The sequence below is a fragment of the Salminus brasiliensis genome, chromosome 24 (assembly GCF_030463535.1).
Source record: "Salminus brasiliensis chromosome 24, fSalBra1.hap2, whole genome shotgun sequence".
NCBI classification, from domain to species: Eukaryota; Metazoa; Chordata; class Actinopteri; order Characiformes; family Bryconidae; genus Salminus; species Salminus brasiliensis.
The window spans coordinates 7,420,451-7,433,973 of record NC_132901.1 but is presented as its reverse complement, the minus strand read 5'-3'; the positions used below and the strand labels follow the sequence as shown (position 1 = coordinate 7,433,973).

Sequence of the window (13,523 nt, the reverse complement as noted above, 5' to 3'; positions counted from 1 at the left end):
TTTACCACTCTCAGTACTCAGTACATATTATAGTATGGTTTTACAAGAACTTTCAGTTCTATTTACAGACTATTTTCAGACAATAAACATCAACCTCAACTCACAAACCAAAAGGCCAGATCTGAGAAAAAGGTATAGGTGAAACCAAGATCCAAGTACCAGAGTGTTCATTTTGAACTGCTTTAAAAGATGGATCTAAGAAACACAACTGAAACAAAAAGATTCACAATTGTCTCACTAGTTAATGCTAATTCTCAGATCAAGAAAACAATACACATTATGGTAAATCGTATATGCTAGCTACGCACAAAACACAATTTAATAAATGACGGTCAAAAGTATGTACAGATAAATTGGTATGAATAACTATCTTTCAGTCTGTACTTTCGGACACTTTCATAGATAAGAGTGTGTATCAAAAACACATAAGCAATATCAATTAGATTTTATGTGAACCCTTACATTCTGTGTTTTTGCATGAGGTTTTGCTAGCGTGGGAACTTACGTGATAAAGATAGATGACGCGATGAGAGAGGCTGTGTAAAAGCCCCGCTGGCAGTCTGCGTTTTTGCGGTGTCTCTGATGCATCTCCCCTCCACAGTTTTCACAGCAGCGGCATAAGCAGAAACAAAAGCCCACCAGTGGCATTAGCATCACGAATAAAAACCCCAGCACGGCCAGCACGATGAAGCCTATCTCATAGTAAATAGCCTACAGAGAGAGGGAAAAGAGAGTGAACCACATTTCATTTACAGTACTTGGCAAGAGACCATCTGAGAAAAAAAGTTTTAATTTATCTGGACAAAGTACTTTTGTTTGTAAAATCATAATAAAATGTAACAAAATATTAGAGCCTTATTGAAACCAATTATTAGTCAACAATGCAGTACCAAGGGTCTTTGAGGTTTTGTTGTTTTTCTTTTTTGACATACAAAATGATGTGTGTTTTTGAACTGTAATAAAAAAACTGAAGAACTGGCTACTGTCAGGTAGGCAGTGTGCATAAAGCTTGGTATAATACCATTAAAGCTATAGAACAATCACAGCTAACCCAAAATGGTTGTTTCCAGTGTAAAACAAGCCATTCATTTCTTACTGATAAATGCATTAAAACTGCCCAACAATAAATATAAATAATGCCCAATTTCACCAATAGTAAATGAAGTTTCATATAATAGCGTACTGATTAGCCAGGTAATGGATGTTAACTGTAAAGCCTGGCCTGTGGGGAGGTTTGGAAATGAAAACGATCAAATTACAATAAATTAATTACTTATTACTGATTTTGATACTGCCCTGATCTGATGCATTAGCCACCAGCTAATTAGAAGTGAGAGAATCAGGATGAATACAAAGTAAAGCTGCTATAGAACATTACCTGTAGAGTTAGGACAACGTTCTCAGGCTGTTGTGCAGTACAACAATAGAAAAGAATAGACATGTTTAGAAACAATAATATGAAATAAAAATATATTTTAGAATTTTAGTTCAAAGAAAATAAGAACAAACTGTCACACACCTTCTGAAGCTCTTCTGGTTTGATCCCTCCCATATTTTGCTGCAAAAGCTTTACAATAAGATCTGAAACCAAACAAGATGATGCCCTGTCAGCAGTTTCATATTTTTAAAAACCTTTTCTGCAACCTTTGGACTAATGCAATGCCAATTAAGATTAATTACTGATGTTTTCATTCTTTTTTTTATTATATACTATGGGAATCCCATTATAAGCAATGGGATCACCACAATGTCACCACATTAATTTATTAAGATTCACTCACAAAAACGTTTTAGTTCAAAGAAAGTGACTTTTTGTCTTCGGATCACCAAACTGTCTGTAACTCTGAGAATTCAAAGCTGTATTATTTCAATCTTCCCCTTGGTACTTGTATAGCACTGGTTTAAAGGATGTAAACAACTAGTAGTCAGGTAGTCAGGCTAAAGTACAGACTTCAAACAGAGGTGTTAAAACTAAAAATAGTTTTTTGGTCATAACAGTTAATGTTTTATTCACAGATTTATCAAAAAGTAATATGGATATCATGTTAATGAAATGTAAAAAAAAAAAAAGCCATACATATGGGTTAAGCTTTCAAATTTCCACTCACCACTTTCTCCTTAATTGTTCATAAATGGTAGCTGCTTAAAAGAAAATTCCTAGTGATATTTTTAGCAGAGATGTAAAGACTGCTCAAATAAAAATTTATTTGATAATATGATTTTAGTGATATGAACGCAGTGATAACGTGAGGTGATTTGTCAAATAAAATAACTTGTTTGTACTAATGAAAAAAAGGATTGCTCATGTCACATGAATCTTACCATCTGATGCTGCTTAGCTTCTTCTCTGAAGGCATTTTGCCTGCTGCTGTTTTAAACATGTGTTACAATGTGTTTATGTGTTTTTTTTTACAGATTTTTTTAGTTGTGTGTCTGAAACCTGACACTGCAGACTGATGATGTCCTAAAAGGTAGAGCTCACATATTTAACAAGCGCAGATCAACTGCTATGTTTCTAGATCTGCCAGGTACTAAAAATGTATTACTAATGAAGTATATCAATTCAACTAATTCAACTAGTCACACAGCTTTCATAGTATCTTGAAAAGGGTAATTCTGATAATATATTAATCATATACAAATCAAACAAATGCAGTTCTCACTGTAAAATTGTATATATGAGTACCCTTAAAAATGTTAATAATGAGCAAATACTTTTTTACACACAGTTATGCAAGTCTTAGAAATCTGAGAAACATATAACAGTAAATACTTGGGTGTCTGTGAGCCTGTCTGTAAGTGTCTTATATTTAAGTGAGTCACACTGTATTTAAAACACACTTAGTCACATATGACCTAACACGACCTACATAAGCAGTCACAACACAAATGTAAAGCTGCTTACCCGGTAATCCATATGTACTGTATGTCTCATAACCCAGTAAACCCCATAACCTTTCATTAGGCCTACATAATCATGCAAACCCATACGTGGTTTCAATTTGCTTTATGCTCTTTCCGAATATAATGACATATTCTTGCACTGTTGCAGTGCATAAATATGACCAAAATAAGCATAACTTCATTATCATTTATTTTTATTAACATATTAAACATCACAAAACAGTCTCAAAAATAGACATTGTTATTGCTGCTTTACTACTCTATATTCTCTATATTTGAGATAGAGTATGTAGTATTTTACCACTCTATATTCACAGTATAGCAGCGACGTAGAACCACAATGCCACAAGGCTTGACTTTGATCAAACAGTTTACAATGCCAGGTCATTGTAATTCATAAATAATGCATGCCTCACGGTTCCAACAATAAAAAAATAAAAAGTGGAAAGTAGAGAATGTAAAATCAGATCTCATCTGGTCACACTGGGGACACATTTAAGTGACAAGAATCTGGCCAAAGTATATCAAAATCTGGATAGTGCTGCACAATATACTTCAGCATTGTATATGCAAAAGTCACACTATATCAGGAAATACTAGGAGAAAACATTGGTGAGGAAGCTAAAAGTTGGCTGTCATTAGACCTTCCAAAAGGTCAAGCATACCTCAAAGTTCACCAAGGTTTGGTTTTAGAAGAACTCTTCTAAATTCTGGAGTGGCTGTCACATTTACCTGACTTAAGTCCCATAGAAAATCTTTGGTGAAGAAGGTGGTTGCAGCACACAAACCGCAGAATATTAGTTAACTGGAGCCACTGCTCATGAGGAATGCTGCTAGACGGTGGTGTCTAGCTATGCATAACGTTTGCAGCAGGTCATAACAGCAAAAGGGTGCTCTACTTGATACTAAAGACGCTTGTCATATAGGGGATGAACAATTCTGAGATTGCAGTAGTCATTAAAAGTGACATTTACATTTACACTTACTTTATGGCATTTAGGAGACGCTCTTATCCAGAGCGACTTACAAAGTGCTTTGCTATTTACCCAAGAAAAGCCTTAGCTAGTTAGAATAGACCAATAATTCAAAGGATACTTCTAAGTTTAGACATTACTAAACACAAGACAATAAGGTGACCATAGTACTCTAATCGTCCAAGTACTCTCAGAAGAGGTGGGTCTTCAGTCTGCGTTTGAAGACAGCGAGCGACTCGGCCGTTCGGACACCCAGGGGAAGCTCGTTCCACCACTTTGGTGCCAGGACAGAAAAAAGCCTGGACGCTTGTCTTCTGCGGATTTTGAGGGATGGCGGGTCGAGCCGAGCCGTACTTGAAGCTCGAATCGGCTTTTGACCATTGCCATCAAGTACGGAGGGGTTACGTTTGCAACATGACTTGAGAACGATAACTGATCATCCATGACTACACCAAGGCTTCAAACTTCTGTAGAACGAGTGACCAGTGAGTTCTCAAAGGTGATGACAAGATCGTTTTTTGGTCCAGCAGTTCCCGGAATGTACAGCAGCTCCGTCTTGCTGGGGTTGAGTTTGAGGTGGTGAGTCGCCATCCAAGAAGAGATGTCGGCGAGGCATGCTGAGATACATTTTGTGTTGAATTTAGAATCAGAATCAGAATCAGAATCTCTTTATTTCACCAAGTATGTTACACATACAAGGAATTTGTCTTGGTGAGAGCAACACGTATGACAAGTAACAAAAAACACAGAACACGGTCTTAAACTAAAGGAAAATGACACTAAACAATAAATAGGGTAGGGGATAAATTAAAAAAGAGAAAGCACTTGTATTAGTTGTGTTGAGCTGTTTCAATTGTTCGTGTTGTTTAATTGGATTATTGCAAACAGCTAAAATGTTGCTAGTAAATCTAATTCGCAACAGTGGATGCTTTAAGTATTATGGGGTTTGCTTGGCTACACAAAATATATAAAGAAATAAGTGTGCAGGCAACAGTTACATCATGTAAACCCTTTTTATATTTAAGTATTAAAATGTTGTGTTGTGACTGATTAAAATGTGCGTTCAGTGACCACATTATGTATCAATAATGTGCCTCCAAACAAACAGAGCGGTCTGTAGACGCCACCCATGCCTCAGCCAAAGCTACTGTAAAATGTAAAACTATTAAGACTTTTGGGAAAGCAGACCAGCTAGATACACACTGACAGTACATTATTCAGCAGAGTGTATCAGAATTTTTCAATGATATACACTGATATAACTAATCACAATGACTATTTTCAACTTTTACTGATGCATGGCAGCTAAACAGATCAGAAATATTGTATTGTATATATGTATGTCCAAACAGTACTTCAGTTTAGCCTCGACTAGAGATCAGACGGCATGTTTTAGGATGGACTAGAGGTGTGTGTGTGGACAGATGGATAGGTGTTTGTCAGTAAGTAGAGAAACAGATACGTGACGTGTGATTTTTCCACAGCTGTCATAGCAACTGGTCTGCTGGATTTAAGATGCTGTTACTCTCATGCTTTCATACAAAGACACATACGTGCACAGGAATTCAGATCAGTTGTCATATTTTTCAAAAAATATCTAAATCTATCTAAATATATCACTTCCTATGAAACATGCTTTGCTAGATTTAACTCTAGCAATACATTCCTCAATGCTTGCAAAGCCAATATTCTACATTTTTCTTATAATTAATTTTCAACCTTAAATACTTTAAACAGTCTGTTTTTTTTACTGTACCCCTAAAGGCCACCGCACAGCAGACATGCATAGCAGAGCACAGCTAGGAAGCATCACAGTAATAGTGCCAACAACATTTTCCCCAGAGCTCACTTCACACTTTAAATAGAATATTACAAATTTCAAGCCACACGTCCGCTACTTTCAATTTGTGTGGTTAAGCTGCGTTTCATTTAAAGCAGTATGGCAAGACGATAAGTGACACACTGTGGTCCTGAGGAAAGAATGAGCTATGCATTGACAGTGAATGTCAGTGACAGTGTGTGCACCTTCATTAAAAACATTGGTTTGAATTCCAAAATCCAGTGTGTTGTGAGAAGGGCTGGTCGATATTGTAAAAATACTATAATCACAATATTAAAATACATTTTTCACAATATTTATCACGATACATGGAATTACAGGACTAAATACATCTGTAGCAACAGACCCTTAAAAACTACTATTCAGATCTTCTCCCGTACTGAATATAGTGATTTTTATTCAACATCAGCTGCACTTCATTATATTATTATTAATAATAATATCTAATTAAACCAGTCTAATTACACTGTTAGTAATAAAACCTGCAGCTGATCAGTGTTTATTTTAGCCCTGACAAAATACTCATTACAATAAAATATTGTCATATTACTCAGCTCTAGTTGTGACCATAAGCCAGATACTGAACTTACCTCAGTTTTGATTGGCTTGGCTGTAACATGACATTTTCAAAAAGTTGAAATAGACAGAAGAAAATGTTACACTGCGTTTACATCAGAATGTTCAGCAACCAGACCAGATATTGCACGTTATTCAGCAGCAATGGAAGGTTCTTCCACTGCCAGAACTGATGGCAGTATAATGCAGCAGTCAGTGGAATAAACCAGATGTTTTCTACATGTACACAGAACACTTACAACTGACAGGTCTTCCTGACAAAACCTAAATGTCAGGAAGACTAATGCTATCATCATGCCAACATTTACATGGATGTGTGCTGCCTCCGGCTGCGTACCTCAGCACCACTGCACCAGTTACGCTGTTAACTTGTTTTTGCAGCCTAATTTCCATATATTGTCTCTATGAACTGTAGAGTGGCAGAGAGAGTGGCAGAGAGTATAGCACAAAACATTTTTATTAAAAAAGGCAAGAAACTTCTCTTTTACTATAGCAGCAATCCTAACTTCAGTTGCAGCAAAGCAATGCATAAAACAAAGCAGGTACGGATCAACAGCTTTAGGTAATGCTTACATCAATCACCAGAATGGGGAAAAATGTGACCTCAATATTTTTGAGTGTGACATGATTTTTGGTGCCAAAGGGGTTACTTTGAAGTTCCAGAACTGCTGATTTCCAGCGGTCTTTAGAGTTTACTCAGAATGGTCTGCAATACATTTCTGTCAGCAGTCCTGCAGACAGAAAACGCCTCTTTGATAAGAGAGGTCAACAGAAAATGGTCAGACTGGTTGGAGCTGACAGAAAAGCTACAGTAACTCAGATAACCACTAAAATTGTACAACTGTGTTGGGCAGAAAAACATCTCAGAATGCACAACACGTACAACCTTGAAGTGGGTGTGCCACAACAAAACGAAAGGCCAACGTAGGGTTTGCATGGCTGCTTCTGGAATGGATTCACTAATCTTTAATAGTGATCTAATCTGCTTTATACAGATATTAACAGATATTAATATATATGTGTGTGTGTGTGTATGTGTGTGTGTGTGTGTGTGTCTGTGTGTGTGTGTGTGTGTGTGTGTGTGTGTGTGTGTGTGTGTGTGTGTGCGTGTGCGTTGTGTGCATGTCTGTGAATGAGACAGAATGAACTGTATGGAGTGGCATATGGTTAATCCTCTTTAAAGGGTCTTGCTACTGGGCAGTTTCGTGATCCCTCTTTTCTGTTTGTTTCTCGCTCTTTCATTGTCAGTTTCAATCTCTCTCTCTCTCTCTCTCTCTCTCTCTCTCTCTCTCTCCCCATCTATAATCCCCAATCCTCCTTTTCTACCTTCCTCCCCACTCCATTTTCTCTCACTAATTCAGCCTTACTTCACCTTTCCCCTCTGATCCCCGTCTCTCTCTCTTTTTCTTTTGCTTTCTCTCACAGTATGGTGCTTGAAAGAAGCTTTGCTTCAGTTACTAAGGAAAAGCAACGTTTCTTTTGAGGATAGAGTTGATTGAAACACACACCCACCCACACATAACAGTAGTTTACTCTGCAGTGGCCATGACCTTCTACACACAGTTATATGCAAATGTTTGGGTAGCCCTGTTCAAGTCACATATTTTGTTGATTTTCTAAGTGAAAATAAGTTACAGATCCTCCAAAGGAAACATACATTTAAAATCACAGTAATTGTGCAGATGTGTGTTCTCTGTAGATGTACATATGTTCACTTAAACATATACTAAATACACTGAAATATTTACTGGTTGTATATATTTATCATATCATATATATATATTTATATATATGTATATATATATATATATATATATATATATATATATATATATATATACATACATGATCACCTGTGATCATTAGAATTTAAAAGCTACAAATCTAGAAAGTAAGCGTTCATTTTCACAGTAAAACTCTTATATGTAAATAAATATGAATAACATTTATACTAAATGTAGTGTTTTTCTATCAATCGGTCAATCTTTATTCAAACTCTGTAGACTATGTAAACAGTGAAGCTGAAGTGATAAATAAAATACTGATTGAAAATGAAAAGATTTTTTGTTCAATATAAAACAGATAAGATATGTAACAATTACGGTAAAATAGTTAAAATAAAATAAAATAGTAAAACTGTTAAATATTAAAGAGAAAAAACATAATAAATAAATGAATAAAGGGGGAAATAAAGCCAAACACTATAGTTAAGCAAAACTAAAATAATTGTTAAGACAAAACGCAAAGAAAAGAACTGTAAAAGAAAGTTAAATAAACCAACCAAAATCATATAGAATGTTAACTAGTAAAATAAAACAGTTGCAGGCTGTGTGGAGGTGGTTAGAGAATAAGAATGAAAATGATTGAGTGACACCAACGAGATTTCATTGAGCCTTATTTTCATTGCTTTCCATGACTCCAAAGCTCTCACAACAGAGGTCTAGTATTATTTATATGACTCATCCAGCATCTAGTTTGGAACTGAACTGAACTGAACAATAAATAAATATTCTATATAACCGAACACATAAAAACATTCTAACACTTCTGGAAATTGGTCAATATTACATGTCATTCAAGCTGCCAGTAACAGCAGAAAAAAACTTGATGTAAGGACCAGGTCTAAAGACTGCTTGATTGTCTGATGTAGCTGACTGAGAAAGAAGGCACCATAGGCAGTGCAAGAGGAAACACAAGTGCAGCAAGCAGGTTGGTGCCCTTACTAAGCTAAAAGATAATAGCTGAGTCTTTCATATAGTCTGTAATGTCACCATGATAAAAAGTGTTTTTTATTCAGTAACACATAACTAACATTGGTTAGGGTTAGTGTGTACTGCATTGTTTGTACACTGCAATATTTAGGCTCATTTGTGGAATACCTCTGGGAAAATCAGAGGACTAGATGAGAGTAATGGAACAGGCCTATAAAAGAAAAAAAAAGAACAGAAGCAATTCAGGCTGAAAGCCACCTAACACTGTAGCTGTGCAGTGAACTGCTCCTTTAATCTGAATACAAAATTGTCTATATAGATGAAAACCGCCGCATACATTGAATCCACTATATAGATCCAATCCACTGTATAGGTATCCACCTGTATTAACATAAAGGCGATCCAGAATTAATGTATTGTATATAAGGAGCATCTAGGCCTGGAGCACTCCCTCTGACTCAGCTCAGATAAACCTATGTTAATATCACTGATCACCCAGCTAGAATAAAATAATGCACTGCTATTACATAACAGATAACTGTTCAGGATGCAACCCACACACATCTGTGTGTGCATATCACTGTTTTGATTGTGTAAAGTGTACTTCATCTACTTGATGTATGTATCCAGAGTGAGTTTCATATATAAGGAATATTTTGAGAATATTTTGATATGTGGGACCATGCCAATATCTGATATTTTTCATGTACATATCTACCATAAACACTTAAAACACTTACAAATGTGGCGATAAGGTTACATTAGCATTACAGAGAAAGAAAGAACGAAATTCAGTAAACAACAAGCAGTAAATTATAAAATATATTAACATTAATTAACAATAAAATATATCACATATCATGATTATCGCCCAAAAAATAAGCATATCTTCAAATCTCAGATCATAGCATGGCTCAAGCTTTGTGATAATATTGTACTGCGGGGGATCTGGCACTTCCCAGCCTTAAATAAAAGTAAGCCATACAGTGTCAGAAACCATATAAGCAAGTCTTTACTTAACATACTTCAGATACTACTACTGACATTTGATTGTCAGATTTGACACTGACTACTGATGAGCATAATATAAGAGATGAGCAAGCATAAGAGAAATCTATCTATATTTAAATGCTAAGTGCAGCTTACTAGCCATGTTTAGCTTCTGAGTACTATTTGTAAGAAGCTATTTAAAGCCTACAGGGTCCAAAATAATTGGAGAGCTTTGTAACAGCACTGGCAAACAAAATGACTTAAACAACACACTTTTAAAAAGTCTCAGCACCCCAAAGCCTCTTTTTAGGATTGCAGTGGTTGCATTATTCAGTTTAATGGATGGTTTATTTGTATCCATTATAAAAAATGACTAACTAAACATGAGGAAGCAATTTGCTAATGAAATTGTCATTTTGAATATGGTAAAGCATACTTTCTATAATACATTTTTCAACATACACTTTTTGAAGTTTAGATTTAGGCCATGTACATAAAATTCAAGACTGTTCAACTGTCCAATGGCTAGGTGTGTGTTGGAATCTGTTGCTGTTAACGTACACTATGAGGTCCAAATAGCTATCTCTGCCAGTTTAGCCAGACCAGGAACACTGTTCAAAAGTGGCAGATCCCCCCCACAGAGTCCCCCATTTGGTCTGGAAGTATTTTAAGTCTTAAAGAACATGTTTTTCTGGACAAGCTGAGAGATACAGTACCATCAATGAAAGTGAAAGAAGCATGTGGACTGAGGCGGTAGAGTAATATTACAGGATTTTACACAAATATGAAGTGTTATGCAGAGTAATTTTTTGATAGATGCCACTCTCCTTAATAGTCTTATTCCTTATTATTATTGTTCTCCTAATAAGTCAGTGGAGCATCACAACTCTAAAATGTATAGGCCTAGTGCTACATTATATTATCAGATTTAACCAAATGCTTTGTGTCAGACTTATTTACAACGAGCAGCTTTGGTTTGATAAGCTCTCACTATGCTTTCATATGTTGTGGTTACTTGCCTAGATATAAATAGGTTTTGTTAATGCTGTGTGTGATCATCAGTAGACCTGTAGCAGGTTTCTCTTTGAAAAATAACCAGATCATTTAATCAAATCAATGTAAATCATTCATTTCTGACAAAGCTGAAGACTTGCTCACACACATGGGCTGGATGTATGTGTTGTAAGTTGTTTGCACAAATGTTGTGTGTAGGTGAGGAGCAGGCGTTGCATTGGCAGCATATGGCATTCAGATTATCAGCTTACCTGATTGGGCAGGTGACTCAGAGAGCCCGCCTAATCAGGCAGATCGGCTAATTGATTAGGCAGCAGGGACTTACCACTGCAATCCTATTCTCCCCTAAACACACACACACACACACACACACACTCCATTCTCCGTACATATCCCAACAGTCTGGCTTCACATAAACAACTTTTCACAACCTGACAGCAACTGACAGAAAACAACTCTTGTGTCAAAAAAAACTAACTCGTGTTTGTTCATGTCTGTTCTTTCACCATTAGTGATCTGCTCACTCTTGCTGACACTTTTGTCATTTACCTTTTATTATGTCAACAACCTCAGTATTATTCTGGTTTATATAAAAAAGACAATGCTCTTCTATTATACAGCTATCCTTATACTTAAACTCTATTATTGGATACTATGTTAAGGTAGCCACCAAGTGTAAGTTCACACTTGCACTGTTTTCATCTGTAAACAAATCTACACTAACCTAACCTACATGCCATGTTCCTAGAAATACTGCATGTTTATTACTGCGCTGTAGCTTAGTGCTGTAGACTACACACAAAATTGCCGTGCAGGGGAACTACAGCACTGCTGATGGGGAACAATGGTCTATTGTAAAAAGCTGAACATCTAAGTCAAAAACACAAAGCAGCCTCTAGGAGCATCCTTAATCGCCTTCAGAACTATTTTCAACAATTTTTAACAACTCCAACTACACCATGCACCCCGCCACATCTCCACCCAATTGTACATAGAGCTTCCAAAGGGATGATGCAGACTGAAAGCTGGAATACAGTCTTCACACGCGCTGAAATTCTCACTAGTCGCACAGGCACATAAAAGCTAGGATGCAAAGTAAACGCATGCACACAAACAACTGCAATTCGGACTGCATGAACACTAAACCCTAATATGCACAAGCTGCACGCTTTCGAGTGTAAACGTTTACTTTCTGCATGTGCACTGCCAACCAAAATGCACACTGGCTGCACGCGCAGTTGCAGCTGTAATGCATACTGAGCGGACACAGAAATGTCCATTCGCTGCACGCACACTGAAAGCTGGGATGCACACTGACTGTATGCACACAAGACACTGAAATGGGGACGTTGTGCGTTGTGCAAACGTCAATTCTCACAGATTGCACGCGCAAAAGCTGAAATTGACATTGTCTGTACACGAAACTATACATCAGCTCCACGCGCAACGCAGTATTGAGTGTATACTGACTGCATGCGCACCGAAACTCCGGGTGCACACTAGCTCCAGGCGCAATGAAAGCCAAAATGCTCACCTTTGGGGAAAGGGTTGGGTTGCACGGCGTAGAGGAACGCGTGCACCATGTGGAAGAGGAGGCCGATGGCTCCCGGCTCGTAGTACGCGTGCGTCTCGTACACAACGGACGGGACGTAGCCGAAGTCCAGCACTTCAGCCGTGTGCGCCCGGTGCGTGTCCGCGCGCGCAGGTGCTTCGGTGGAAGCAGGTTGCTGCCGCCGTTGCTGCTCGCGCGCCCAACTGCACGAGCCACCGCAATAAAGCAGCAGCAGCGCGAGCCGCGCTTTCCACACCATCGCGACGCGGCCCTTAAATACGAATGGCTTCAAAAAGCAAAATAAAAGTAAAATGAAAAAAATATAAAGGAATCAATAACGAAAACGAAGCGAGGGAGAACAACCTCAGGGGAAGAAAAAACTCAAATCAGATGCCTTCGCTGTCTTCTGATGACTTCGACATTAAAACGACGATTAACGATTAAAACAGAAAGAAGGGAAAAAAACGTTGCGATGGGAATTTAGGCGTGTGTCGTTTTCGAAGGAAACATCTCTCGTTATCTTCCCAGGCTCCCTTCTCTGCCTCGGGCTTCTCTCGTTCGCGGAGAATCCACAGCCGCTCCTCCTGGAGCGCGCGAGACCGTGAGCGCGTGCGCGAGACCGTAGCATGTGTGTGTGTGTGTGTGTGTGTGTGTGTCTGTGTTCGCGCATGCGTAAGTAGTCTACACCACTTTATTTTTTCACAAAGTACACAAAGCAATACTATGGCGCGTCCCACTTACTGTATCCCAGTTTTTGAATATGTAGTATAGATAAAAATGGCACAGGTGTGTATACTCAAGTCTCCACAAGGCATACTTAGGACTGGCCGGTTTTGAGTATGGTTTCGATGGACATTGTTGTCCCAAAATTCAACGAGAAACAGAAACCTAACTTACTAACCTGTCAAACCCACAGTATTAAGATTAGTAGACAGTATAAGTAGTATACATGTGTACACAAG

The 13,523-nt window shown here is 37.6% G+C and overlaps 1 protein-coding gene across 1 annotated transcript in view; it reads right to left on the bottom strand.

Moving 5' to 3' along the window:
* Positions 1-13,176, bottom strand: part of prom1b (prominin 1 b) — a 39,266-nt gene extending 26,090 nt beyond the window's left edge. The window contains exons 1-4 of the mRNA XM_072669938.1: positions 12,544-13,176; positions 1,520-1,581; positions 1,379-1,405; positions 506-711 (exon numbers count right to left, since the gene is read on the bottom strand). Coding sequence (XP_072526039.1) covers positions 506-711; positions 1,379-1,405; positions 1,520-1,581; positions 12,544-12,820 — 572 coding nt within the window. The 5' untranslated portion in view covers positions 12,821-13,176. The remainder of the gene's footprint in view (positions 1-505; positions 712-1,378; positions 1,406-1,519; positions 1,582-12,543) is intronic.
* Positions 13,177-13,523: the final 347 nt, after the last annotated feature.